General features: G+C 38.9%; 1 protein-coding gene across 1 annotated transcript in view; it reads left to right on the top strand.

Moving 5' to 3' along the window:
- The first annotated feature begins 17,263 nt into the window (after positions 1 to 17,263).
- The window catches only part of GRIP1 (glutamate receptor interacting protein 1), a 177,205-nt gene continuing 168,660 nt past the window's right edge, over positions 17,264 to 25,808 (top strand). Inside the window, exon 1 of the mRNA XM_032593792.1 lies at positions 17,264 to 17,288. Coding sequence (XP_032449683.1) covers positions 17,264 to 17,288 — 25 coding nt within the window. The remainder of the gene's footprint in view (positions 17,289 to 25,808) is intronic.

The following is a 25,808-nucleotide window of genomic DNA, read 5'->3' as shown; positions in this document are numbered from 1 at the left end:
AAGACATCATGCTAAGTGACATAAGCCAGACATAAAGGGACAAATATTGTGTGATTCCACTTATCTGAGGTACACAGAGTAGGCAAATTCATAAAGACAGAAAGTAGAATAGAGGTCACTAAGGGCTGAGGGAAGAGTAGAATGGGAAGGTAGTGTTTAATGCGTTATAGACTTTCAGTTTTACAAGACGAAAAGAGTTATGGACAGGGATGGTGGTGTTAGTTGTTCCACATTATAAATGTATTTAAGACCACTAAACTGTATACTTAAAAATGAGTAAGGTGGTAAATTTCATGTTATGTGTATTTTACGACAATATCAAAAAACCTTTAATGGGAGGGCTAATGCCTGCAATTTATAAAACGTTTTCCCAAAGACAGAACTTTTCTAAATACAATAACCTCTTTGAATTTTTATGTCACTCACTATCCACTCGCTACCTTTGGTACTTTTGGAGTGTGTAAATTTGAGCGAGTTAGAGATGTTTTGAGTGAATAACTTCATGCTCTAGCTTCCAAACTTCAAAGGAACATCTACAACCCAACTCTTAATTTGTGGTGAGGAAGAAGCCCCTTATGCCACTCTCCCCAGCCGTAGAGTCAAAGAAGCTTTAGGTGAGTGGTGGCGGAAGGCAGTCAGGGAAAGACCAAAAAGTCTTGAAAGCTCTGGTCTGCAACATCATGACGGTCTTATTGTTGTTCTCGCTCTTAAGAAAGGCACAATATCCTCAGAGAGCAATTACCTAGAGTATGAGATCAATCTTGCTGGCTTCTTAATTGTTTATTGTTCTTTGAACATCTCTAATTGTTAACATCTGTCTGATGTTGACGTGAAATGTCCAGAAGGTTAGAGCGAAGCTTTCCCAGCTTTTCAGGGTAGCCTTCCCAGGAATTTGAATCAAAGGAAAATCAATTCCTTGCTCAACTCATGGTTCAAAATTATATTGGCCTTTTGGGTACAGGGAATTGAGGATCCTGGGTGGTGACAATGAATCAGTGTGTCTTTGTAACTAACACTGAACCTATTTTTGAGAGCTCCCTCAGCACACCGTTGGCATAGACTGTCAAAATACCCTTAGTCCCTGGCTGGTTACTCCACAGGGGAACTGAATGCCTCATTTTTGTAAAGACTAGTAGGACACCATTACGTGCAGATATCCTTGAGGCTCTGTGGAGCATAGAGCTCAGAATTTGTGCAGTCATGAACTGGGTTTGAGTCCCTGCTCCACTAGTTTCTATCTGTGCAAACTTGAGCAGGTAGCTAAATGCCTTTGAGCTTTGATCTCTATATACTGTATATATTACAGGGATGATAATATCAGCTAATCAAATGGAAAAATGGATGTAAAGTTGCACTAAAATTGTAACGTGCTTTCTAAATAAGAGTTGTTTCTATTAGCAGTTTTGTAAGAGGCACTAATGTCAACCCCAAACAATGAATTACTTTTATTTCTGTTTCAACAACCAAAACTATATAGGAGTAAACTAGTATTTTTTAATCTCATTCTTTTCTCCCCCCCACCCCCATGTAGATTTCTCTCCAGATGTTTGCTTTTTCATTGGAGGATAAAATCAGACAGACAGTTTGTAGTCACCTGCTTTTTGTAACCATTTTGAGAGGGTTGTGGCTTCATAATTATCCTCAAATCTTTTTTGTTTTAATCTTCTTTTGGTTTTCTTGGACAAAGCAGGTAAAAATGAAAAAGTTTAATGTTTTGGCCATTTTATAGTCTTTATTGATTTCGCTGTCAGTGTTCATTTATTGCTCTTCTATTAGTCGATATGCGGCAAACGTTAGAAGCTTGCTCCCTCTTCTTTTTGAAGTGGGTGTTGAGTACAAATACTGTGAACTGCTATTTTTGTCAAAGATGCCACCAGGAAGAAAGCAAAGGACCCTTGATGTGTACTCTTGATTCAGGGAGATCAAGGAAAACCACCCATAATGGCTCTCTACTTACATCTGCTTTCTCCTACTCTGCGTTGGCCCATTAGATCCCGTGATCCGGTGTGTAGTCCTCAGTGTGTCCTTTCTTTTTCTCATTTCATTTGTTTTGTAATTTAAATTGTAGTTAAAATACCGTGCAATATTGGTTTCAGGAGTAGAATTCAGTGGTTCATCACTTACATACAAAACCCAGTGCCCATCACAAGTGCCCTGCACCCATCACCCATCTAGCCCATCCCCCCACCCATGTCTGTCCATTAACCCTCAATTTGTTCTCTTGTTTCCCTCTCTTGTTTTCCCCCCTTCCCATATGTCCATCTGTTTTGTTTCATAAACTCCACATATGAGTGAAATCAGATGGTATTTGTCTTTCTCTGACTTATTTTGCTTAGCATAACACATTCTAGTTCCATCCACGTCATTGCAAATGCAAGGTTTCATTCTTTTTAATGGCTGGATAATATATATACATATGATTGAATATATCACATCTTCTCTCAATGTGTCATTTTAAAATTGTGAATTGTGAACATTGTAAGTCCATTTAAACATACGTTATGTAAGTAAGCTTTTGGTTGCTTTTTAAAAGAGAAATATGACTCTTACATATTAGTACTGCTTGTCCTATGGCTTCTGAACTGTTTCTCTATTCACAGTGTTTCCTTTCATTTTAAGTGTGCATTTTAGTTTATGTTACTGTCTTCTATCTTGATATGGAAACCTTGGGTTCTTTCTGTATGTTAATTATTCAGGCAAGGCCTCAAATAACTGCAATAACAACAGACTTGGAGGAAATGCCCCTTATCCTTATATCTGAGTATTTTAAATATCACTTGGTCATACCTGCCTGAACATTGTTTTTCAGAGTAATAGAGTAATAGGAGTTTTAACTTCATAGTATTAGAACCCTGTAATAAAAATAAAATAAGTAGATTTTTAACTTACCTTACCAAAATGATATGTGGTAGCTACTGAACATCACATTTTTGTCTTCTACTCCAGATGATGGTGGTGCTTGTCTTTTTTCAGCTGGTCTCCATCTAATAAGTTTTAGTCCCTAATTGTTTTACAAGTATGACATTTAATCAATGCTAATTCTCAAGAAACTTAATTCGCTAATGCATTAGTGGATCTTTAGAAGTGTTTCATTATGCACATGCATTCATGAAATGTCTTTAATGCTTATCTTCTGGAATTTATTAGATTCTTCCTTGGCAAAGAAAGCTGCCAGGGAAAAATTTAAGTGTATTCAATAATATAGACACAATATGTTCTAGAAAACCAAAAATTGTAACATTTTAATCAATTATAGTTTTGTGTTTTGGTTTTTTTTTTTTTTTTTTTTGAGGAAGTAAATAGGTAGATTCTGGTTTAACCAGATGACTTGAAATACAAAACATAAAAAAAGGTGTGTAATGAAAAACTTCACTCTCTTCCATGCCCTCCAACCAACCAGGTCCCACCACTACATACACAAAATGAAAATCATGCTTATTGGCTTCTTAGAATTCCTCCAGATGTTCTTTATGCAAATACAAGCAAATATAAATTCATATTCATAACTTTCCTTTTTAAAACAAAATATAGCATTCTGTGCACACTGTTCTGTATGCTGCTTTTTTCACTGAGAAAAGATATCTTGGAGATCTTTCCGTATTGGCACCATACGTGGTTTATCATTCTTTATTTATAGCTGCATGACAGTTTTTTGTATGGCTGCACCCTGATTTATTTAACCATTTCCTCATTTGTAAATATGTAAGTTGTTTCCAGTCTTTATTTATGAACATTTTAATTGTTTTCAATATTTTGCTATTATGAAATTACTATAATGAATATCCCTCTACATATATTATTTTATCCATGTGTAAGTGTATCTGTAAGATAAATCACATTAATGGAAATCTGGGTCAGAGGATATATGCATTTATAATGTTGATATATATTGTCAAATTGACCTCTTCAAAGGTTATACCGATTCATATTTCCACCTACAGTGTGTGACAGTTTCTGTTTCCCCACAGCCTCACCAATATGTATGTTATCTAACTTGGAGGATTTTGCTAATCTGGGAAGTGAAAAATACGGTATTTCATATGGCTTTAATTTGCATTTCTTATGAGTAAGTTTGAACATCTTTTTTGTACTTTTACTATATCCTTTTCTGTGAATTTCTGTTAATATCACAGGCCCATTTTTCTACTGGCTTTTGGTTATAGGGTGTTAAAATCAAATGTATGTAAATATCCCAGATTTGGGCAAATCTTAGACACTGATCTCTAACCAAAACCAATCTATCTGTGGCCTGTCGCACTTGGAATATGTCCGCTCTGAGTAGAAAAGTGGGATAGCCAAGTCATCCCTGGAACTTCCATTTTCTTTGGGAAATGATTCTAATTAATATTGACAGAAATAAAAAGAGAATGTGATGAAGCATTCATATTGCTCAATTAATTCATGTGATGATTCAAGTAGCCTGATGTCATTAGCTTTGATTAAACATCATTCTTGTAAAAACAGCTAAGAACTAAAGCTTATTAGATGGCTAATGTCATTTAAAAAAGATGAATAGAATCACCAATGTAGCAATTTACAAGCATTTTTTTCTCTCTGGCTAGGTGAAGGAAAGAGCCAGATCTGAGATGGGGTCTCCTTGAACAATTAAGCAGACTTATCTCTCCGTTCCACTGTAGAGCTGGTTTCGGAAGTTGAAAGGCACCTCAGACTATACATCCCTGCCCTGTCCCCACCCCCCCCACACACACACCCTCCTACCTATTGCTTATCAAATTGTTCCCTAACTCTTGAGGAGACAACTCTGGTTTCATTTCTCCTCTGACTTACTCTTCAGCACCCAGTAGACCTTTCAAAACACCCATACAGCCACTCACTTTCCCCCTGAGAATCAGAGAGTGAGTGGGTTGAGAGAGATGCAGACAGTCACATATGGTACCTTTACTTGTTTGCTGGGTTGGTTTTCAAGTTCTGAGATACAAACTTTCCATCCTTCCTTCACTTTTTGTACACCTGATTTTAGCTGCCTTTTGAGGATAATGTCTCCCCCGACCCCGCCATCTTGTTACTCGTTTCCTGGATTGTTTTTCAAGTTCTGAGACACAAACTTTCCATCCTTCCTTCACTTTTTGTACATCTGATTTTAGCCGCCTTTTGAGGATAATGTCTCCCCCAACCCCCGCCATCCTCTCCCCACACCTCTTGCTTACGGTTGAAGTGAAGGGTAGAAAGAAAAGAAAATCAGATGTACAAGGCCTGTCATAGGTATGAAGAAGGCCACTCGGCTCAGGTCTCACATTTATAAAGAACCTCAAACTTAGATTTTTGCCATTATTTGCATATACGTGTCCCAGAGATTCATGGGCAACATTGCAAGGAGTAGGTGTTCCTCGTACAGTTTTACAATGTGTGTCCCTGCAGTAGATCACAGAGCTCTAAATGCGTGAAGGATAAACATATTTCATAAATCCTATAACTATATGGCACTCTTTGGAGTTTAATATGTCAATTTGTTCAATATAATATTTAAAATATTCCATAATTTGGGTAACCTTATTTCATAATTTTATTACTGGAAAAAAAAAACAATTGTCTCAAAAATTTAAAGTAGTATAGGCCTCTCTCAACTTCTGTGAAATCCCCAGGCACTCAAAAGGGCTGAATTATATACATTATTGTGTCTCGTAACTAAAGCCACCCAGATAATGAGATGCGGCTATAAGGATTTTTGGAAGTGATGTTTATGGACATTTATGGAGAGAAACTAAGTGTCTTCTGGCCGTATTTCTAGAAATGTGTCATTCAGTGGTCCCTGAAAAAGGTGTCCTAAATTCTAATGCAAGCATACTTTTAATTAAATGGTTACCATTTATTATAAACTCTAGTATATTCACTTAAGATCAATCAAATTTATGATTCAAAGTCATACTTTTACTGGTACATAGTGGGTGTGCATTTTGATGCTGAACTTGGGTTTCTTTGTGTTTTCAGTGAGTTCTATACAATTGCTCATGTGTAATATGTAAGGAACAGCCCGCTGTATTTGATGCTCCAGTGGTGACCTGGCCAGGCCCGACTCACCCTCTCTCTTAGTTTGTGAACTGTTAGTGGCTCACCGCCCCTCTCTGATCCTCAGAACATTGTAAAACAAGGAGGTGCCCTTTAATTTCTAAGGTCCTTCCCAGTTCTTGAACCCTATGGCCAGGAGCATGGTTTCATTATTTTAAATTTTTATAAAGGATTTTAGTTGCTATGTGTGACTTTACTATATGGTATGTCTATACATCAGTACATATATATGTTGGTCAGGAATGTATTCAAAATATTCATTCAACAAATACCTACTGTGTGCTAAGACATATAGACAGTATATACAAGGCTCCTGCTCACACGTGGTTCATAGTCTGGTGGAGGACACAGACACTAGACGAGTAAATAAATAGCCATTGCTAATAGTTTTAGGTGTTGGAAAGGAAATAAAAATAAGTTAATGGATAGACCATGGCTTGGGAAGAGAGGGCCAAATTGGGAAAGGATGCCCAAGGATGAGGAGATGGCATTTTAGCAAGATCAGAATAATAAGGCTGGTTGTACAAAGGCCTGGGCAAATAATGTTCCAGGTAGAAGGAACAGCAAGAGTGAAAGCTCTAAGGTGAGAATGACCTTACCGTGGTCAAGGAGCCAGAGTAAGGCCGTTGTGGCCGGAGTGCAGTGAATGGAGAGGAGAAAGATATAGGATGGGGTAAGAGAGATGAGCAGGGCTAGGTGATACCTGGTACCGTGGCTGGGTATCTGCATATCACCCTAGGGATAATGGAAAGTCTCTGAAGAACTTTAAGCCAAAGAGTATTGTGATTTTTTTCAATTATTTTATGAGATAATTCTGCAAGCCACGTGGGCAGTAAGTGGGCAAATTTTGGAGTCTGTTTCAATAGTGCAGAGAGATGATAGTGACTTAGTTGCTGAGTAGGTGGTGGTAAGTGAATGAATTGGATGAATATTCCAAGGAAGAGCTGGCAGAATGTGCTTATGGATTCAAGGTAGAATGTAAGGGCAAGACAGAATCCAAGATAACTAAGAGTGTTTGGCTGTAGTAACTGCTTGAATGGGGGTGTCATGGAGTGCTGGTGGGGGGGAAATCAATCACTCCATTTTGGACATGTTAAGATTGAAATGCCTTTTCAATATTCAAGCAAAGATGATAGATAGACAGCTGTATATCCTGAGTCCAGAGTTCAGGGAGAGGCCATGGCTGCAAATATAAATATAAGAGTCATTAGCATTTAAAGGCACGGAACAGTTTGAGATGGTAGGGGATAGCAAAGAACAGGCATATCCATATTTACAGGCTGAAAGAGGGAGGGGAGGAGGGAGAGGAGGCATCAACTAGAGGAGGCTGAAAAAAGGTGTCGTTGGTGAGGTTAGTGGGGACTTAGGACCATCTGGTATACCTAAACCCAAGCAGATAGAGATTGACTCCTATGATGCTGCTCAAATGTCAAGAATGAAGAAATCAAAGAATAGTTTTAAAATAACATTGATGATGAGAGACCCTTCTGATCAAAAGTCAGTGCTACCTATACTGCGTTTTAAGTGTGTACTATTTTTATAGTTTTAAACTCCAGAATACAGAAGCATTTTTTTTTAATGCTTGCACAGAATAAACTTCAACCCAATGAAAAGTAATTGCCCCCTAATAGTGATTCAGGAAAAGAGAACAAATCAGTGTGCCCTGGGCAGCCTTCCAACGGATCTCTCTTCCTACGACCTAGGAGATGATTTATAACACCCAAGAGTACTTGCCTTTCGCCATATTTCACTTTTTAAAATAAAATTTTATAGAAAGAAATTAAAAAGTTCTTTTTTTCAGACTTGTTGCCAAACTGGATAATGATACCACCCTGTCCTTTGTCATCATTTGTCATGTAAAGCACGGATACTAGTGCATCCTCATTATTTTAAGAGCTGCGGCGGCCTTGTTATGTGGTTGTTTCTCTTTTATTTAATTAAAATTCTGAACCGAATTGTAACGTAAAAAGCATCCCATGTGTAGACACAGTGTACATCCTAGCGTTGGGCTGTAAACGAAACAGTGTCACTGAAGATACTTAAAGGAACAAAGACAAACAAGATTTGTGCAATTAGTGAAAATTATACATAAAGGATCAGATGAGCAAGCCGTCTTTCTCAGTGTAACTTAAACCTTTACGAGGAGCAGTAGTTCTGGGGCCACCAGGGCACTATAAAAGAAGTAATTTAATAAATGATATTCTAGTACCATCAAAGAATTGGCATTCGCCCACCTGATGTGTCGGGTTGGGGACTGAGTTGTGCCTCTGGGAGGATTTACCATATTATTTTTTAAAGATATGTTTTATATTTAATAGGTTTCATGTGTATTTTTAGGATTATTTAACTGTGTTTTTAAGGAGCCATTTTTAGCCTTCTCAGAACTCATCTCTAAGTAATTCAATTATGTGTGAACAGCAATGTCTTTGTTCTCAGTTGTCAGGATTCTGACAATCCCTCAAAATAAAATAAAAACATATGAAAAAGAAAAAGTCTAGGCCCTTAAAAATCCCCCTTTGCATGATTTTTATTTCTACTAAATATGATCAGTTAACATTTGTCAAACGTGCAAGACCTCCTTGAATCCTTACCAGGCCCACGTTGCACAAAGCAGCTCATATTATTGGGCCTGGGCTATATACTGAGGTCTTCGCATGCATTCTCCCAGTTAATTCTCACAAGTTTGATATTCTCACAAAATAGATATTGTTATCCCTATTTGAGAGATGAGAAAATTAAGGCTTAAAGGATTTATGTTATGCACCCAAAGTAAATGGAGACACCAAGTTTCAAACATTTTATGAACATAAAGCCTGCGTGCCTTGCACATTACTATGTTCACTTTAGTTTTTTTTTAAATGTTTATTTACTTTTGAGAGAGAGCGAGAGAGACAGAGTGTGAGCAGGGGAAGGGCAGAGGGAGAGGGAGACACGGAATCCGAAGCAGGCTCCAGGCTCTGAGCTGTCAGCACAAAGCCCAACGTGGGGATCGAACCCACAAACCACGAGATCATGACCTGAGCTGAAGTCGGATGCTTAACCAACTGTGTCACCCAGGCACCTCACTGTGTTCATATTCTACAAAAGAACCCCCATTTCTATGTTTGAATTGTTTGCAGTCATATTAGCTGAGAAACATTAGGCATTAGGTGAAAATAATATAAAAATAGTGTGCACATGCACTCTGTTGCTGTAAGCCTTAAGAAGAAAATTTCCGTAATAAAAAAAAATTTTTTAAATGAACAGAGAACGCTAGTAAATGTATTTCCAAAGCAGACATGCAGATGGCCAACAGACAAATGAAAATATGCTCAACATCAATAATCATCAGGAAGACGCAAATTAAAACCACAATGAAATATCACCTCACACCTGTCATCAGCTGTTATGAAAAAGCTATAAAATAAGGGTGGGTGAAGATGTAGAGAAAAGAGAACTCTCCTACGTTGTTGGTAGAAATGTAGGTTGGTGTAGCCACTCTGGAAAACAGCATGGAGGTTCCTCAAAAAATTAAAACTAGATCTACCCCGTGACCCAGCAATTCTACCTCTGGGTATTTATCCAAAGAAAACAAAAACACCCATCCAAAGAGATATATGCACCGCTATGTTTACTGCAGCATTATTTACCACAGCCAAGTATGGAAGCGATTGTCCATCCATAGATGAATGAGTAAACAAGAGGTAGTTCATAATACGAGGGAATGTTACTAAGCCATAAAAAAGATGGAAATCTTACCGCTTGTAACAATGCAGATGGGCCTAGAGGGTATTGTGCTAATTAAATGAGACAGAGAAAGACAAATACGGTATGATTTCACTTACATGTGGAATCTAAAAAACAAAATAAATGAGCAAACAAAATAAAACAGAAACAGGCTCATAGACACAGGAAACAAAGTGTGGGTTACCAGAGTGGGGGTTGCAATAGGTCATGGGGATGTAATGTACAGCATGGGGAATGTTGTCAATAATATTGTAATAACTTTGTGTGATGGAGAACTAGACTTGTGGGGATCATTTTGTAATGTATAAAAAATATCAAGTGACTTTGAGGTACACCTGCAACAAATAGGGTATTCTAGGTCAATTGTACGTCAATTAAAAAAAAAAAAAGGAGGGGCGCCTGGGTGGGTCAGTCAGTTAAGTGTCCAACTTTGGTTCAGGATGTGATCTTGCAGCTCATGAGTTTGAGCCCCTCATTGGGCTCTGTGTTGTCAGTGCAGAGCCTACTTCAGATCCTCGGTTTCCCTCTCTCTCTCTGCCCCTCCCCTGCTTGCACTCTCTCTCTCTCTCTCTCTCTCTCTCTCTCAAAGATAAACGTTAAAAAAAAATAAAAATAAATAAATAAATTTTTTAAAAGGGGAGGAGGTGCCTGGCTGGCTCCGTCGGTGAAACATACAACTCTTAATCTCGGGGTTGTGGTTTCAAGCCCCACGTTGGGTGTAGAGATTAAAAATAAAATCTTAAGAAAAATAAAATTCAATTTTTTAAAAAAGGAGAAAACTAAAGGAGAAAAGGAGAAAACTAAAAAGACTTTCCTTCTCTCACCTACTTCCAAGTGGCTTATCTTTGCTGATGGCAGAAAAAAAAAAAACAAATGTGGTCAATGTTTGCGTCCCTTCTGTTTATGAAATTTACAATAGGCCTATGTGATTTTGCAATCTAGGTGAGAAGAGATCATTTAGTGGATGGACATCCAGTTCTTTTTTTTTTTTTTTAATTTTCTTTTACATTTATTTACTTTTGATAGACGGAGAGAGACAGAGCGCAAGTGGGGGAGGGGCAGAGAGAGAGAAGGAAACACAGAATCCAAAGCAGGCTCCAGGCTCTGAGCTGTCAGCACAGAGCCCGACGCGGGGCTCGAACTCACAAACTGTGAGATCATGACCTGAGCCAAAGTAGGACGCTTAACCGACTGAGCCACCCAGGTGTCCCAGACATCTAGTTCTTAAGTGTGAGAGTCGTTACTCACCAACCAGGTCACCCTCAACTGAGCCTGGGGGCCTGTGAGATGAGGCCCACCCTTTGTATCAAGTTCCATCTCAGTTACATGCAAATATGCGAAGCAAGAGCTTTTGGGGTCAAATGGAAAAAAGATAAAGGAAATGGAAAAAGATGATTTAATTATGCAGGTTGCTTGAGGCTTTCTGGTATTTCTTCACCAAATTTAACATCTTTTTTTTTTTTTCAATTAAGTTTGTAGGTATTTAAGAAAGGTGGTAAAGTTTTCTACTTGGTTGAACAAAGAATTGTGTGACCTAATGGATTTTTAGCTAAAATCTCCCATAATTGCAATTTAAAAAGTATCCCTTGAATTCGTTTCCTGGAGGGAAGATACTGATGGGAGCAGAGTGTGAGCGGTGCTTTCATATTTCAGTTTTATGATCTCTGTTTACATAAATGTGACGTTTTTCAGATAACACACAAACACTTGAACTTATTGCAAGCAGTACATCCCTAATTGTCAAAGAAGCAAATATCTGAGCTTTATTGTACCCAACATAGCCATTCTGTGTTGTTTACTCCATCACAATAAATAGCGAATGTTTTGTTAAACGTGTCTTAAGCAAAATAGAAGCCAGTAAAAGCTGCATGTATACAGTGAAGAAACACAAAGCCAGACTATACTTAAAATCAGTACCCAGATTGTTCAATGGATCTACACTCACATGCATAACCTTTATGCAGTATATGTGTAGACAGTAGGCGTCAAATGGTAATCATGCCCACCTCTACGATATCTGCTATGCTGTGAATATTCACTCTAGACCCCTGAGATAAACGGACTTCTCACATAGCTGCTGTTCTATACGCTGTGGATCTGCACTACGTATTTGTAGACGGTCTCCAAGCTAAATTGCAATTTCTCCGAAAGCATCTCTTGATATAAGGTGGCAACCCCAAACATAGAATTCCGAAGTCTATGAATTTATATAAATTAAAGCACAAATTTGCATGTATTTTCTAAAAGGTGACGTCTCTGGAATATTATAGGAGCTCTGTACCATCTTGATTCTTGCCATTAGCTCTAAGCTCTTGCTCATTTTACTCTAGGGCTCAAGAAGAAGTCACTGGGATAAAGGTGATGGCCTCCAACTTCTGCCCATTGTATTTTCCCTGTAGAATAGGAGAAGAGGGATACTTGGGGGTTGAAAGATCCTTTTAGATCTCCTGTTCATATGCATAATTTTTCCTGCCAGTACTCATAAATAGATACATATGTATGGATACCTACATCTATCAAATGCATATGCATGTATTTGTGTGTATTTATGTATGTGTGTATGTAGATATACGGATACAGATATATAGTTATACAGATACAGATACAGGCCTTCCTGATTGCCTCATATGGCATTGATATACACTGATCTGGAAAATTGAAACAATGTGTATATTGGAAAATACTTAGCAATTTGCTTCTTAACATTGGATTTCATAAAAATCTGTTTCAAAATATACTGTGGCTCCGAGTTAAGTGCCTCGAAGTGCCCTTCTCAAGCTTTGACAGTGTGATTTTAAAATACCTTAAGGCAAATTACATGATAGATGAGAGTGAGTCAGAGAAAGTTTTAGTTATCATAGATGAACCTCCTCTAAGGTGTTATTGCTAATAAAACCCAATGTAGTTTTCCATGATTTCTTTCATGATTGAAGTGTCCCAAAGCAGACCCCAATTCAGTAATGAAACTGACAACAGTGATGGAATAAAAGGTTTCTTTTATTCTGGATGTTTGTACATGTCAGTAACTTGTTAATTGGAAAATTGGAAGGGTCCTACCGAGTCTAATGCTACAAAATCGGTTCAAAATTAAATATTCACATTTTGTGTAGTTGAATTGCATTTTCCTTGTTTGTCCTCATTAACTACAAAAGCTGAATCTTTGTTCAGGCAAGATTTATGGGAAAAAATAGTGAAATTGATGAAGTAGACACAACCGAAGGAGAGTTAGACAAGCAAGTAATTCGTGAGGAAATTGTACGTCTGAATAATTTGTCTCAGAAGCAAATGAAGATAATTTGATCATCTTTGGACTATTAAATCTAGGTACCTGGGTTTTAATTTTTATTTTGCCACTGACAAATTGAATCAGAATAGACTGTTTAATGAATGTCAGTGAATTTCTCCAACTGAAAACTCAGCAAACGGTAGCCCAGAGCTTTGAAAAAAATGATGTGCCAACTATCTGCCTCTTCATTAAGATAGAAAATGGAAGGACAGGTTGGACAATGGTCATATTGGTTTACGTTAGTCAGATAACACACTTCTGTCTCCACTACAGGTTGTTTAAACTCTATTGAGGCAGTGCAGCAATACTAGGGAAAGAATGGTCTTTGATGTCAGGCACTCTGGGTTCGATTCGTGGCACTTATTAGCTGTTTAGGCTGAGACAGATTTTTAGCTTCCCGGAGATTTAATTTTCTCATCTGTAAAAATGGGGAAACCAGTGTCTATGACTGTCAAAGTAAATCCCCAGTCAAAGGAGTTCATGTGGTAGTGAAAAGCAGGTCGACGATTACAAGGTGGTATGATAAGGGCTCTCATGAAAACATAGATTTGTTGCTGGGGGCTCTTTTGTTGCTGCTGGCTCTTGTGTCTCATTCAGCTTCCTCACTCACTGGGTAGAGGGATGGGGAACCATCACCTTTGGAACTCAGATCAGTCCTGGTGCTTTATTTACACTGTTTATTCAATCCTCACAGCAATCCTAAGAGGTAGGTACAGTACTATTTCCACTGTAGAGGTGAGGAGACTGGCGCTCCAAGAGAATAAGTAACTTGTCCCTGGTCATGCAGTAACTAGCAAAGCCGTCCAAACCGAGAAAGTTGCAGTGCAGTAAAACTCTGGTGCATTAAAATGGGTTTAATGTTTTGCATCCAAAAATTGTTTCCGGTCCAACACCCTTGCAAGGTTTCATCTGTATAATCACTGCCTCTCACTGTAAAACCAGAGAGTATCCAAAGTAGGGCTTTAAATAACAAACCTCACAGACTCCCTGGATTCTGACAGCCATGATAAATCCTGCTTTAATCATGCATGAAAAACACATGTCATCTGTTTGATAAGCAGTCATCTGCTGTTGCTTGACCTGGCGATGAATTAATAAAGCAAAACATGTGGCAACTCGAGGCATACTTATGAAGTATATTGTTCCCAAAGCATCCAAATGTGATTCTCACCCTTCACCTAACGCGCAGAAAGGTGTTGGCTCTAAAATGGCATGTAGCGACACTAGCCCGCACTTACAAATTGAGCTGACACCTGGGAGTGTTTAAAACTATAAGCCATTAAAGAAAGCGAGTTCAGAGAATAGGCCCTGAAAGGAGCCAAGGCCAGAAGAGATGGCAGTCTCGGAAAGAATGGCTAATTAGGTGTTAGTCACCGGGCTTCATAGGCTCCCTGTGAAATTATTAGGGGCAGCAAAGAGTCTGCACCTGTCTGTCCTGTTACTCCGCTGCACAGAACCACTCCTGAGTCTGTAAACTCCCTACTCTGGAGCCTGGATCTTTGCAGAGATGGGCTGGGAGAGCCAGAGGAGGAGGAAAGACAGACTTCAATGATCTCCTTTGCCAACCGCATGAGGCGTACCGCCATTTTCTTCATCGTCTTGCTGGGGGTGGCCTGGTCCAAGATTTATTTTCCCCCTCCAGCTGCATGAACACTAAAGAAAGGTTTAAAATATTGTAAGCAGCAGGCTATGAACGTGGTGTCTGGAATACTAAAGGAGAAAAAAGAGTGTCCCACAATTTATTCATTGTAAGATGATAAACCACTTGTAGGAACTAGTTCATAAATGCTCTGTCGGTAGAGAATGGTTGGCATAGAGGAAGAGTTAGAGAGATAAATTCAGCCAGATTTCATCTCCTAAAATACTTGGAGCTCTTGGCTAAAAGGCATTCTTTCAAGTGATTTGTTTGTGTGCCAGAAAAAACAAAAAAAAACTTGAATCTTATATCGTAAATTAAGCTAAGAATTCATGACAAGGAAGTGAGATCTGAAAACTGGGAGATGATATTTTCTTTTCTAAATTCAAATTCCGGGAAATCAAATGCAGCCCCAAGTCCCTGTCCTCTATCAATATGTATAGTCAGCGAGAACACACCCAGACGTGACTGCTCTCTGAAAATGTGCCTCTTTTTCGTACACACACACAGAGAACTTATAAAAATGGATGTGAATCAAATTTTGGTAAATAACACATCATTGTGGTGAACAGCTGACTCTATAAAGATGTGTAAGTTAAAGCTTCATTTCTGCACTTGGTTTCCTGGGAGCATTTAGGCATCTTATTTCATTTCTATAAGCCTCTACCTCCTCATATGTCAAGTAGTATAATTGTACCTGAACAATTATATTGTTGTGAACATTGATTATGTCTTAAGGTATTAAGAACCATGCTAGGCATGTAGTATACCCACACTGCTTTTGATATTTTAAAAAAATTTTTTAATGTTTATTTATTTTTGAGAGAGAGAGACAGAGAGGGAGAGATAGATCACAAGCGGGAAGGAGCAGAGAGAGAGGAGACACAGAATCTGAAGCAGGCTCCAGGCTCTGAGCTGTCAGCACAGAGCTGGACGCAGGGCTCGAACCCATGAACCTCAAAATCATGACCTGAGCTGAATTTGGACGCTTAACCAACTGAGCCACCCAGGTGCCCCACTCGCAATTTTAATGTCATAGTAGTTGCATTAAATTCACCATGGAATACTATTTAGGATGAGCAATGGCACATTCTTCCTTAAAACTAGAACTCCTTTTGTAAAATGAATTTATCTCTCTCTCTCTCTTTTTTTTTTTTTTTTTTTTTTTTGCTATTCTAAGTGTTATTGAGTTGTGAGGATAAGATTATACACATAAAGGACTTAGATTCATACTGTCATACCATGAGTGTTCAGTGAGTATTAGCTATAATTGTTTATAGTATGGTCAGTATTATTTACATCTTAAAATGTCTTATGGTTGGGCGCCTGGGTGGCTCAGTTGGTTGAGTGTTCGACTCTTGATTTTGGCTCAGGTCATGATCTCATGGTTTGTGAGATTAAATCCTATGTAAGTCTCTGCTCTGACAGCGTGGAGTCTGCTATTCTCTCTCTTCCTCTCTCTCTCTCTCTCTCTCTACCCCTCCCATTGTCTCTCTCTCAAAATAAATAAACATTTAAAAAGATAGTAAATAAAATGTCTTATGGTTGATCCAAGTAGTTTGAACTACTTATTAAAGAGAGCACAAAGTCTGGGGCACCTGGGGGGCTCAGTCAGTTAAGCCTCTGACTTCAGCTGAGGTCATGATTTCACTGTTTATGGGTTCGAGCCCCCTGATGGACTCTCATTTCAGGGAGACATTCTTTGTCTCCCTCTTTCTCTGTCCGTCCCCTTGCTCGCACTCTGTCTCTTTCTCAAAAATAAACAAACAAGAGAGAGAGAGAGAGAGAGCACAAAGTCAGAAGTAAAGGTCTGTAAGAAAGTATTTAGAATACTTGTAGAGGAAACCCACGGCATTGATGTATAATGAAAGAAGTATCTAAAAAATCTTACATGATGACAATCAAACCCTAATTTTTCTTCATGTAACTAATATCTTTCACATATAGCCAGGGAATTCAACCTGAGGCTCACTTTTCCTTGTTTACTTTGCTCTCCAAAAAATTCTGGTTTAATCCTCTTTCCCCGTTACCATAAAGTCTCATCTCCTCTTTCACTGTTTGGATTATTAATGACAGTAGACCCTTGGAAAAAGTTTTGGTTTTTCTTGGCATATTGGAAACATCCTTTGGAGTATTGTTTCTGAGGACCCACTTGAGCCATGAAGGAGGGAGTTGGGAGTCATACAATGAGGTTGGCTCATATGATCCTCGTGGTTTGGTCAGATCAATGACCCTGGGAAAACAGTCTGGGCTCCTAACTGCAAAATGTTACTCAAGGTTAAAATCTATACTACTTATTTTTCCCCATTCTTTTACTCCAGGATGCTAGATACAGAGACAGATTTTTCAGCTTATGTGTTAGAAACTAAGTCTGAATGGTGGTGGTTATCCTTTTTCGGTTTCGTTTAGCAATTTGTCAGCAGTAGTGACTAGCTGATCATTTATTTGTATAAAGTCGTTTGCCAGCAGTTGGCATTTGTTTTAGCTTACACTATACTTGGTTAATAAGAAAAAGGGGGAAAAAAAAAAGAAAAAATACTAAGTCACTGAACCAGATTGGAAAGTTGCCTTAGTTGTAAAATCGCATAATGTCACTGATTGCTGGAGCAACAGGTGAGGGCTTTAAAGGTTATTTTCCCAATAATCAAACCTATACCAGAATGCTCCCCCCATAGCTATAAGTGAATCCTTCTTTTATCTAATGATATCCAGTGTTTCTTTCCTCACTGGCACGAGATTTAGACCTCTTTTTTTTTTTTTTTTAGTTTTTTTTTAATGTTTATTTATTTCTGAGAGAGAGAGTTAGAGAGAGAGAGAGACAGAGTGGGAGTGGGAGAGGGACAGAGAGAGAGGGAGACACAGAATCTGAAGCAGGCTCCAGGCTCTGAGCTGTCAGCACAGAGCCCGTCGCCAGGCTCGAACTCGTCAACCACAAGATCATGACCTGAGCTGAGGTTGAACGCTGAACTGACTGAGCCACCAGGCACGCCCCAAGATTTAGACCTCTTAAAATAAAGTCGCCCTGATTGCATTTTCCTTCCTCTAATTTTTTTCCGTAAACTTTGACCTGTTTCTTGTAACTGAAATTTCATACTGAAATTTTCTAAATATGGAAAGCTTTGCAGTAAGATCACGTAAAAGAAGAGTTCTTGAAGAGCCCTGATTTTACAAAAAGCTCCGTCTTTTTCTCTACGAGTTATATTAGATATGCAAAAAGTGTCCCAGACAAAGGGGCAAAAAAACCTAAGTGATTTAAATAATCAAGAGATACAACCGTTTAAATGATCCACTTTTGACGCCGTGACCATTGTTATTGGGATGTTAAAAAAAAAAAATCTCAGTCTTTTCAATGGAGACATGTTTAACATTTTGTTTCATGAGTTCCCTCAGGAAAATCTATGTACTCATAAAAGTTTTTCTGTAAAAGTTACTCCAGTTGAAATTGTGATCAATATGTATCAAAGTAACTCCTTTTTTAAAAATTGTTTTTTATTCAGCTAGAACTAGCATACGGTGTTATATTCATTTCAGATGTACAGTGTAATGATTCAGCAGTCCTATCCATCTCTCAGTGCTCACCAACACGAGGACACTCTTCATCCCCTTTATCTGTTTCACCCGTTTCCTCACCCCCATCAACCATCAGTTTGTTCTCTGTATTAATCAAAGTAACTTCTTCATTTCATCTTATTTATTGGTCAAAAATTGGGGGAACCTTAGTTACTCCAAATGTTTTATTTCTATTGATCCTCCCACCAAGCTCCAGTTCTATTATGTATAATCATATGAACCCCCCCCCCCCAAGAATACTCAGATATGTTCTAGCCTATTGATACCCACATACTGCTTCCTGAATAATGGTGCACTTTTTTTTACATGTTTATTTATTTTTGAGAGAGAGAAAGAGAGAGAGAGAGAGAATGAGCAGGGGGAGGGGCAGAGAGAGAGAGAGAGAGACAGACAGACAGAATCCAAAACAGGCTCCAGGCTCTGAGCTGTCAGCACAAAGCCCAATGCAGGGCTTGAACCCCTGAACTGTAAGATCATAATCTGAGCCAAAGTCAGATGCTTAACCAACTGAGCCACCCAGGCACCCCAGTGATGCACTTTTTAAATAAGAATTAGCAAATGTGGCTTTAGATGCCCAATGCTCATTACCCTGAAGTAACTCATATTTTTCACCACATTCTTAGTCTAATGCTAAGCACCTGTGGAACCTACACGGTTTCATAATGTTAAGATACCGAGAATATCAGCTGCCATAATCTGGTGGTTAAATCAAAGAATTAAAGTGTATACTCTCCCTACATATAGCAAATGTAGAAGCTGTACTGACTTTAACTATTTAAAGTTTTTAGTTGGGATCTGTTATGGTAATGAAAATAGGCTTCATGGCATTGTGTCCATCCCTCTAGAAATACTGATTCCTTGGTGAGGAGGCCAGCCTGTGACTGCTGTGACTCTTGTTCATCTGTTCCTGCTAGAAACAGTACTTAAGAAGAAGCATAGGGGTTATCATTTATGATTCAGACACATGAGCAAGAGGAATGCCAGAGGCAGAAAATGTGCAATTTCATGCTCATTAATTTCAGAGAGGATTTGCAAATTAACCTGGCTCGAGATATTACTCTTCGAAACAACCTGTAGGCATCACCAAGAGGCACAGTTATTGCAGACCACTTCCACAAGGTTGACCAGATGCTCGGGGGCTGCAGTGGTCCTATGTATGCCCCCATGAAGATCATAGGCCAGTTTCTGGGCCAGAGACCTCCCCGGTTCCAAGAGAACTGTGCACATGCGTCAAGGGAGCAACTTTGTGTCTGAAGAAAAAGAGTTTAAGGAGAGAGTACCACGGAAGATTCCTCCCCCATGTCCCCACCATGACGCAGGACATAACTTTACATTTTCAGTCGACTTTTATTGGCTAGGGGGTAATCACACCATACTATTTCCTGTCTCCACCTTAATCCATCCACTGCTGTAGGTAATCTAACCTTAGATGTATCCAGTTACCCCCATGAACTAGCCATTTTAGGGTTGTAAAGGGGTTTAAAGTGGATCAGGAGAAGATGAAATTCACTCAGAATCGTAACACTGCACCAGTTTCATTTCCATTTGAGGAAATAATTCTATAGGTAATTTGATAATTATCATATTTAAGAACTGGGAATACCACTGAAGCCATTCTGCCAGCTTCTTTGTGGGCTGCCACTGACACTATCAGGTGACGAATAGGGCAGATGCATCCTCACTGCCCGTGCTGTTGCTGTTGGGTCAAATCAACTGGACCAGGGCTTCCCAACCTTTAATGCACATACAAATCACGTGGAGATTTTGTTAAATCCGATTCCATAGGTCTGGGCCGGGGCCTGAGATCCTGCATTTCTGACAAGCTCCCAGGCAATTCCCCATGCCACTTGTCTATGGACCACATTTTGAGTAGCAAGGAGTTAGTTAACGGGGCAGTGAGGGAGAAAAATGGTCTTATACGACCGGCCTGCAGCAATCTGAGCTCTATGGTGGGCATGGTGTTTAGCTGTAAATATGTAATCCCCGAAATGGTTATGTGATTGTGATATAATTTTAGAGGACATTATATCATTGTGACAAAACCACTGTACCTTTCTTTGTAAAATGAAGTCATTCTCTGTTTGGATGATTTTTTTGTTTGATGTTCAAAAGTCAAAGACTTGGTCCCATTTAAGAATGTAAAGCACATCTGTGTCTGATCTATAAAACTATACAGAAACCTGCAGAGCCAAGGATAGACAACAATGCCACGCAGATGCAAAACAAAGAACACAAGAGAGGAGGGAAAGACAGTTGGAGAGGGGAAAACCATCTCTTAATAGGAAGAAGACTGTCCAGGAGCAGCACACCGCCTCTGCCTCCTGCCATCAAGCTCAGATCATTCCTCCTTTCTTCTGGTTTAAATCTAGTGTGTGGACTATTGTATCCCATTGGGCAAGGAGATGAAATTAATTCATGCTCATGATCAGTTGTAAGCAGGTATCCAACCTGCTTCCATACACCAAAGCAATAGAACTGAAGCCCATGTAAGACTCAGAAGTTTCTGACTCTGGAAAAGATTGAGAGTGCATTTTTCGTTTGGTCCTAGGGGAAAAAATACTTTTTTATCAAAGATTAGGAACCATTTCGGATTGAAGAGGAGTATTGCGCTGTATCTTTGTGCTTTTCTTTAAATTATGCAGGGAATGGTGGTTGTATTTATACATTATTTTAATAAGGATAAGACATAACTAAGTTCTATTGTCAAAACCCTTTGACAGCTATCCTTCCGGACATCTTGCTTAAATTTTAGAATGTGCCCCAAACTGCCAAGGCAGCAAATGAAACTAGAGGTCTAGTATCTAAAAAAGAGAAACGGCCGACTTACAGCACATTCATGCTGGGCTGGGATGAAATGAAAAGATTATGGTCCCACGTCACACAAAACTTCCATGTTAGCTGAAAACTAAAATGGCCCATTTCTTGATTTTTCTGCTTGCAGAGCTCTGAATAAGTTCATTTCAGTGGCTCTCCCTTTCTCTTCCCATGCCCCTCCCCACCAGCACCCTAAGCCCATGCTCATTTCTCCCATCAGCTAATGAAGCACATGTTCCAGTCTCAAACCCATGAAGCAATAAGGATTCCTCAATCACCATTCCACTTAAAGTTTTATTAGCTTTTATCCACTTTGATTCTTAGTTTGCACACAGTAGGCACTAAAATTTCTGGGATGTAATTGAATTCAAGAGGCAGATCATTCCCTTCACAATGGATTTCATTTTGTTCCATTCATGAAAAACAGTTTTCTTCGGAGTTGGTAATGACGTGCATGAACATTGTGGCATGAGCTGCCTATCTCCCCGCTGCTAGGAAGTGGTCCTAAATGTTTAATTGCACAAAATGCCTTCCCCCCCCAGTCAAGAAGTTAAGAGATCTGCTGGCTTAGCTGGCGCCTCAATTGTGCATAATTAGTTGCTAGGCATTGTTTAGCATAGGCTGATTAGTCTCAGCCAAAGGAAATTAATTTTTTTTTCTTCAACAAAGCCATGAACACGGCTCGAGATTCTTGAAACCATAGTCATATCCTGTCCCGCTGGGAATCCCAGACACTGGGACTAAGGGAGGCAGGAGATGGAGAGACAAGAAGCAGCCTGATTACACATGGATGCTATTTGATATCAAGCAACCATTGAAGGTTGTGAGAACATGAGGGGACCTGAGTCCATTCCTCAAGATGTGGTTTTCTCAGCCCCAGCATGGGCTTTGGTTGTGATGCAGAACGAAGGCGCCTGTGTTTGCTTTCCAAGTTTACAAAAACCAGCTTCACTCAGAATATGTAATCAAAACAAATGATTTGTGTTTGCCACTCCTGTGTTTGGCACATGGGGAGACTGACCAAACTTGGGGGAATGAGAGGGACAGATGGTCTTCCCATTGTTCCACTTCTGTTGTAAGTATATGCTTGACTAAGCCCTTTCTGTGCCTCTGTCACAGTGTCGATTCTCCATTTAATGGAGGGCATTTTCCCTCGCCTCATGGGATGTCACTCTAAAGGGGACCTATGCTCTTCCTTGTTATAACCAATACATAGCCCCTATGACAGTGGGCGGCCATCATGTGTGACAGTGATTATTTAGCTGCTAAGATGTCATTAGAGAAGGTTGACAGTTCTGACACCCTATGGTGCCCTTAATGATTACTTACAGCATTCACTTCAGTGAACAGTAGCTCACCAGTTGAATGTCTGCTTTGCCCCTATGGTGACTTTCAATAAGGATCCCTTTTTATGTGATCTATCATCAAAGTCAAGGCTGGAAGTCCTGTGTGAAAATCAGAATTCTTTTGCTTAGAGGCATTATCCTAAAGGACGTTTGATAAATCTTTCTGTAGTCTGAATTAAAATTAAGGGAAATATATTTTTTATTTTAAAAATATTCTTTTAACATGTATTCATTTTTGAGAGACAGAGAGAAACAGAGCACGAGCTGGGGAGGGACAGAGAGAGAGGGGGACACAGAATCCAAAGCAGGCTCCAGGCTCCGAGATGTCAGCACAGAGCCCAATGCAGGGCTCGAACCCACGAACCCGCGAGACCATGACCTGAGCTGAAATCGGACACTTAACCGACTGAGCCACCCAGGTGCCCCAAGGAAATATATTTCAATATTAGTTTTTATAAAGAGTCACAAATTTTTTAAATACATATTAAGTCAGTCCTTAACAGCTATTGGAGGATGATGTGACATTAAAAGGACTTGGCTATAAACCTAGAAAAAGAAAATCAGAGGTAGGAAGAAGGATGGTCCATAACAAATGTTTGACTTTCTTCAGGTTGCTTATTTATAATTAATTTATAATAAATCTATAATAAATGCCCTAGGTTGAAAAGTTGAATATAATTCAATCATCTATCAGCAAATGTCTAATGAATACATGTTATGTGTCAGGCACTGTTCTAGAGATATTATCTACTGATTGATTCCTTTCCTTATTATTTGACCTATTTTTTTTAACTCACCTGTGTAATTGAACGGAACTTGGAAGTCTGTTTAGTGTCTCCCTGATAAAATAAAGAAGTATTAACACGGGTCTTATATTCAGGAAACCTTTTAAGACCTTAACTGAGGAACAGTGAATTGTACTGGCATGTATTTTTAATTTTTATCTTCCAAAAAGTGAACTTAAAAGGATGGATTGATACTATGGTACAACTTAAATACACTTCATTTTAGGCCAACAAATATATGGAGGAGGGGGAAATGAGATTTCTATACACACAAAAGAAATTACCTCTGATTGCTCATTTTCATAGCCTTCTCCATAGGAATTCAGCTTACATTTTGCAAGCTGGCGACTGGAGTGTTGTGTTCATTCGCTTACCTGTATGATACAGAAACATGCAAAGAAGAACCTATCAAAGCTCGTTGTTCATGCAAGAGGAAGTAGCATAAGGAGGAAAGAGCATGAGAATAAAAATAAACGAAATTCAGTCCAGACTCACTCTAGATGTGTGTTCTTCTATAAATTTACCTCTCTGGACTTTAAGTCCTGACTGTAAAATGAAAAGACTAGCCTACATTATCCCTTATAACATGAAATTCTGATGCTATGTCAACCAATCTCCATTAAGGAACACATGAGAAAACCACAATAGAAGACTCCATAGCTCTCCATGACTTCCGCTTAAGGATTAAAAAGGTGCCCCCGACCTTCTTGTCCTTTAGTAACCTGCTCTAGAGCCATCAGCCACTGATTTATTCAGTGTCTTTCCTCCACTTCTACTTTCAAACAAAGTTTGAATCAAGAGTTGACTTTGGGGGCGCCTGGGTGGCGCAGTCGGTTGAGCATCCGACTTCAGCCAGGTCACGATCTCGTGGTCCGTGAGTTCGAGCCCCGCGTCGGGCTCTGGGCTGATGGCTCGGAGCCTGGAGCCTGTTTCCGATTCTGTGTGTCCCTCTCTCTCTGCCCCTCGCCCATTCATACTCTGTCTCTCTCTGTCCCAAAAATAAATAAACGTTGAAAAAAAAAATTTAAAAAAAAAAAAAAGGAAAAAAAAGAGTTGACTTTGAGTAGATCACATCAAGAGTTGATGTCTATTCTGTAATGGGCAGCTTTTCATAAAAGGCCCGTGATGCCTCCTAGAGGTTTAAAATAAACAGATGTTCTTAGAATATCTTAGAATGTATTCTTAAAAGCAAATGTGAGATGGTGCCACACTGCTGTGTTGCTGTGCTCAGCTTACTTCTCATGATAAACGTTGCCAGGATTCTGACTTGCTTTCCATTAGGAATTATTGCTTTCACCTTGATTGACTTTGGCAAGCTATTCTTAGATAATGTCAAGTTTACTTCAGTCTGGAACTTTGACCAATACAACTTTGGCTTCTAGATGATTGTTTACTTTTGTTTATGCTCAGTAAGGACACTCTTAATACTGGGAGAAGGAGCGGGAGACTGGGGAATGGATATGTAGAGGCTGGCCAGGTGGCCATCTGTAATGTGGTTTCAACCTTTTAGGATGTGCATAGCTAGACTATGTCAGCTCTAAATCAAGGAAACTGTTTTCAAATATAGATGAGAAAACAATTTCACCAAAGTTGTCTACTTTTGGAGTGCAAAGTGGTAAATTTCTAAAGAAATAGCTCCTTAAAATAGAACATTGAGTGCAAAAAACCCCAGAGTCTCCTGGGTAAATCTCTTATTGCCCTTTAAGAAAATCCAACACTGGATTCAACCCAAGACTTTAATTGGCTGGACTCTTGACAAACTGAAAACGGAAGAAAGCTTTTAGGCTTCCAAGATGCTATTCCTAAAACTAGTTGTTATGATCCATATCTCCTTGACTCAGCGCTCTGTACTCATACATATACAGTTTCAAAGATTTGGATTATAAAGGGAAATATATTTTTAGTTGGTTTTATAAAGAATCCAAATTTTCATATATAGTAAGTTTGTTTTAATAGGTGCTGTATAAAACACATTGCCTGGTTATTAAATCAATACTGTGAGAAAAACTCAAATACTCAAGTGGAAATGATGGGGCAAATAGAGACTTTTGTAGTGCAATGTTTACATTTTGTCTTGTGGTTTCTGAGTATACTCAAAATTGCATCCGCATCGAGAAGAGTCAAAGATCCAGGATACTATATTATAAGCAAAAATGATGCTGTTGATTATATTGGTATCTGAAAGTTGGTACATTATATCTGTGGTTGAAAGAACATAAAGAATTGTGTGACAAATGGAATATAAACATGAAACAGCGTGATTTCCATTTTTTAAGTTAATTGCAGCTTACAACAGTGTTAATCTTTGCTTTTTGTCATTGCTTCTAAAGGCCTTGTTAGTTTTATGAAGAAATCATGAATCATTTCAACCAGAAGTACATCCTAGAAAGGAATTGAGTTCCCCAATTTTGAAACACAAACCACTTAGTTGGGAGAATTAATGTTTTCAGATGGTAAAGCCTACTTGCCAAATTAACTCCTTGTTATATTTAATAGTTTGCATTGTACAATACAGTTCTTTTTAATCATCTAGTGATTTCCTATTACAACAACACCCACAACAAACTTACCTTACAGTATGGCCAGAAGTACCGTTTGGGTCATCTAGCTTGACTCGA

This window comes from Lynx canadensis, chromosome B4, assembly GCF_007474595.2.
Source record: "Lynx canadensis isolate LIC74 chromosome B4, mLynCan4.pri.v2, whole genome shotgun sequence".
NCBI lineage: Eukaryota > Metazoa > Chordata > Mammalia > Carnivora > Felidae > Lynx > Lynx canadensis.
Note: the sequence above shows the minus strand (reverse complement) of the source record. Positions and strands in the feature narration are given on the sequence as shown.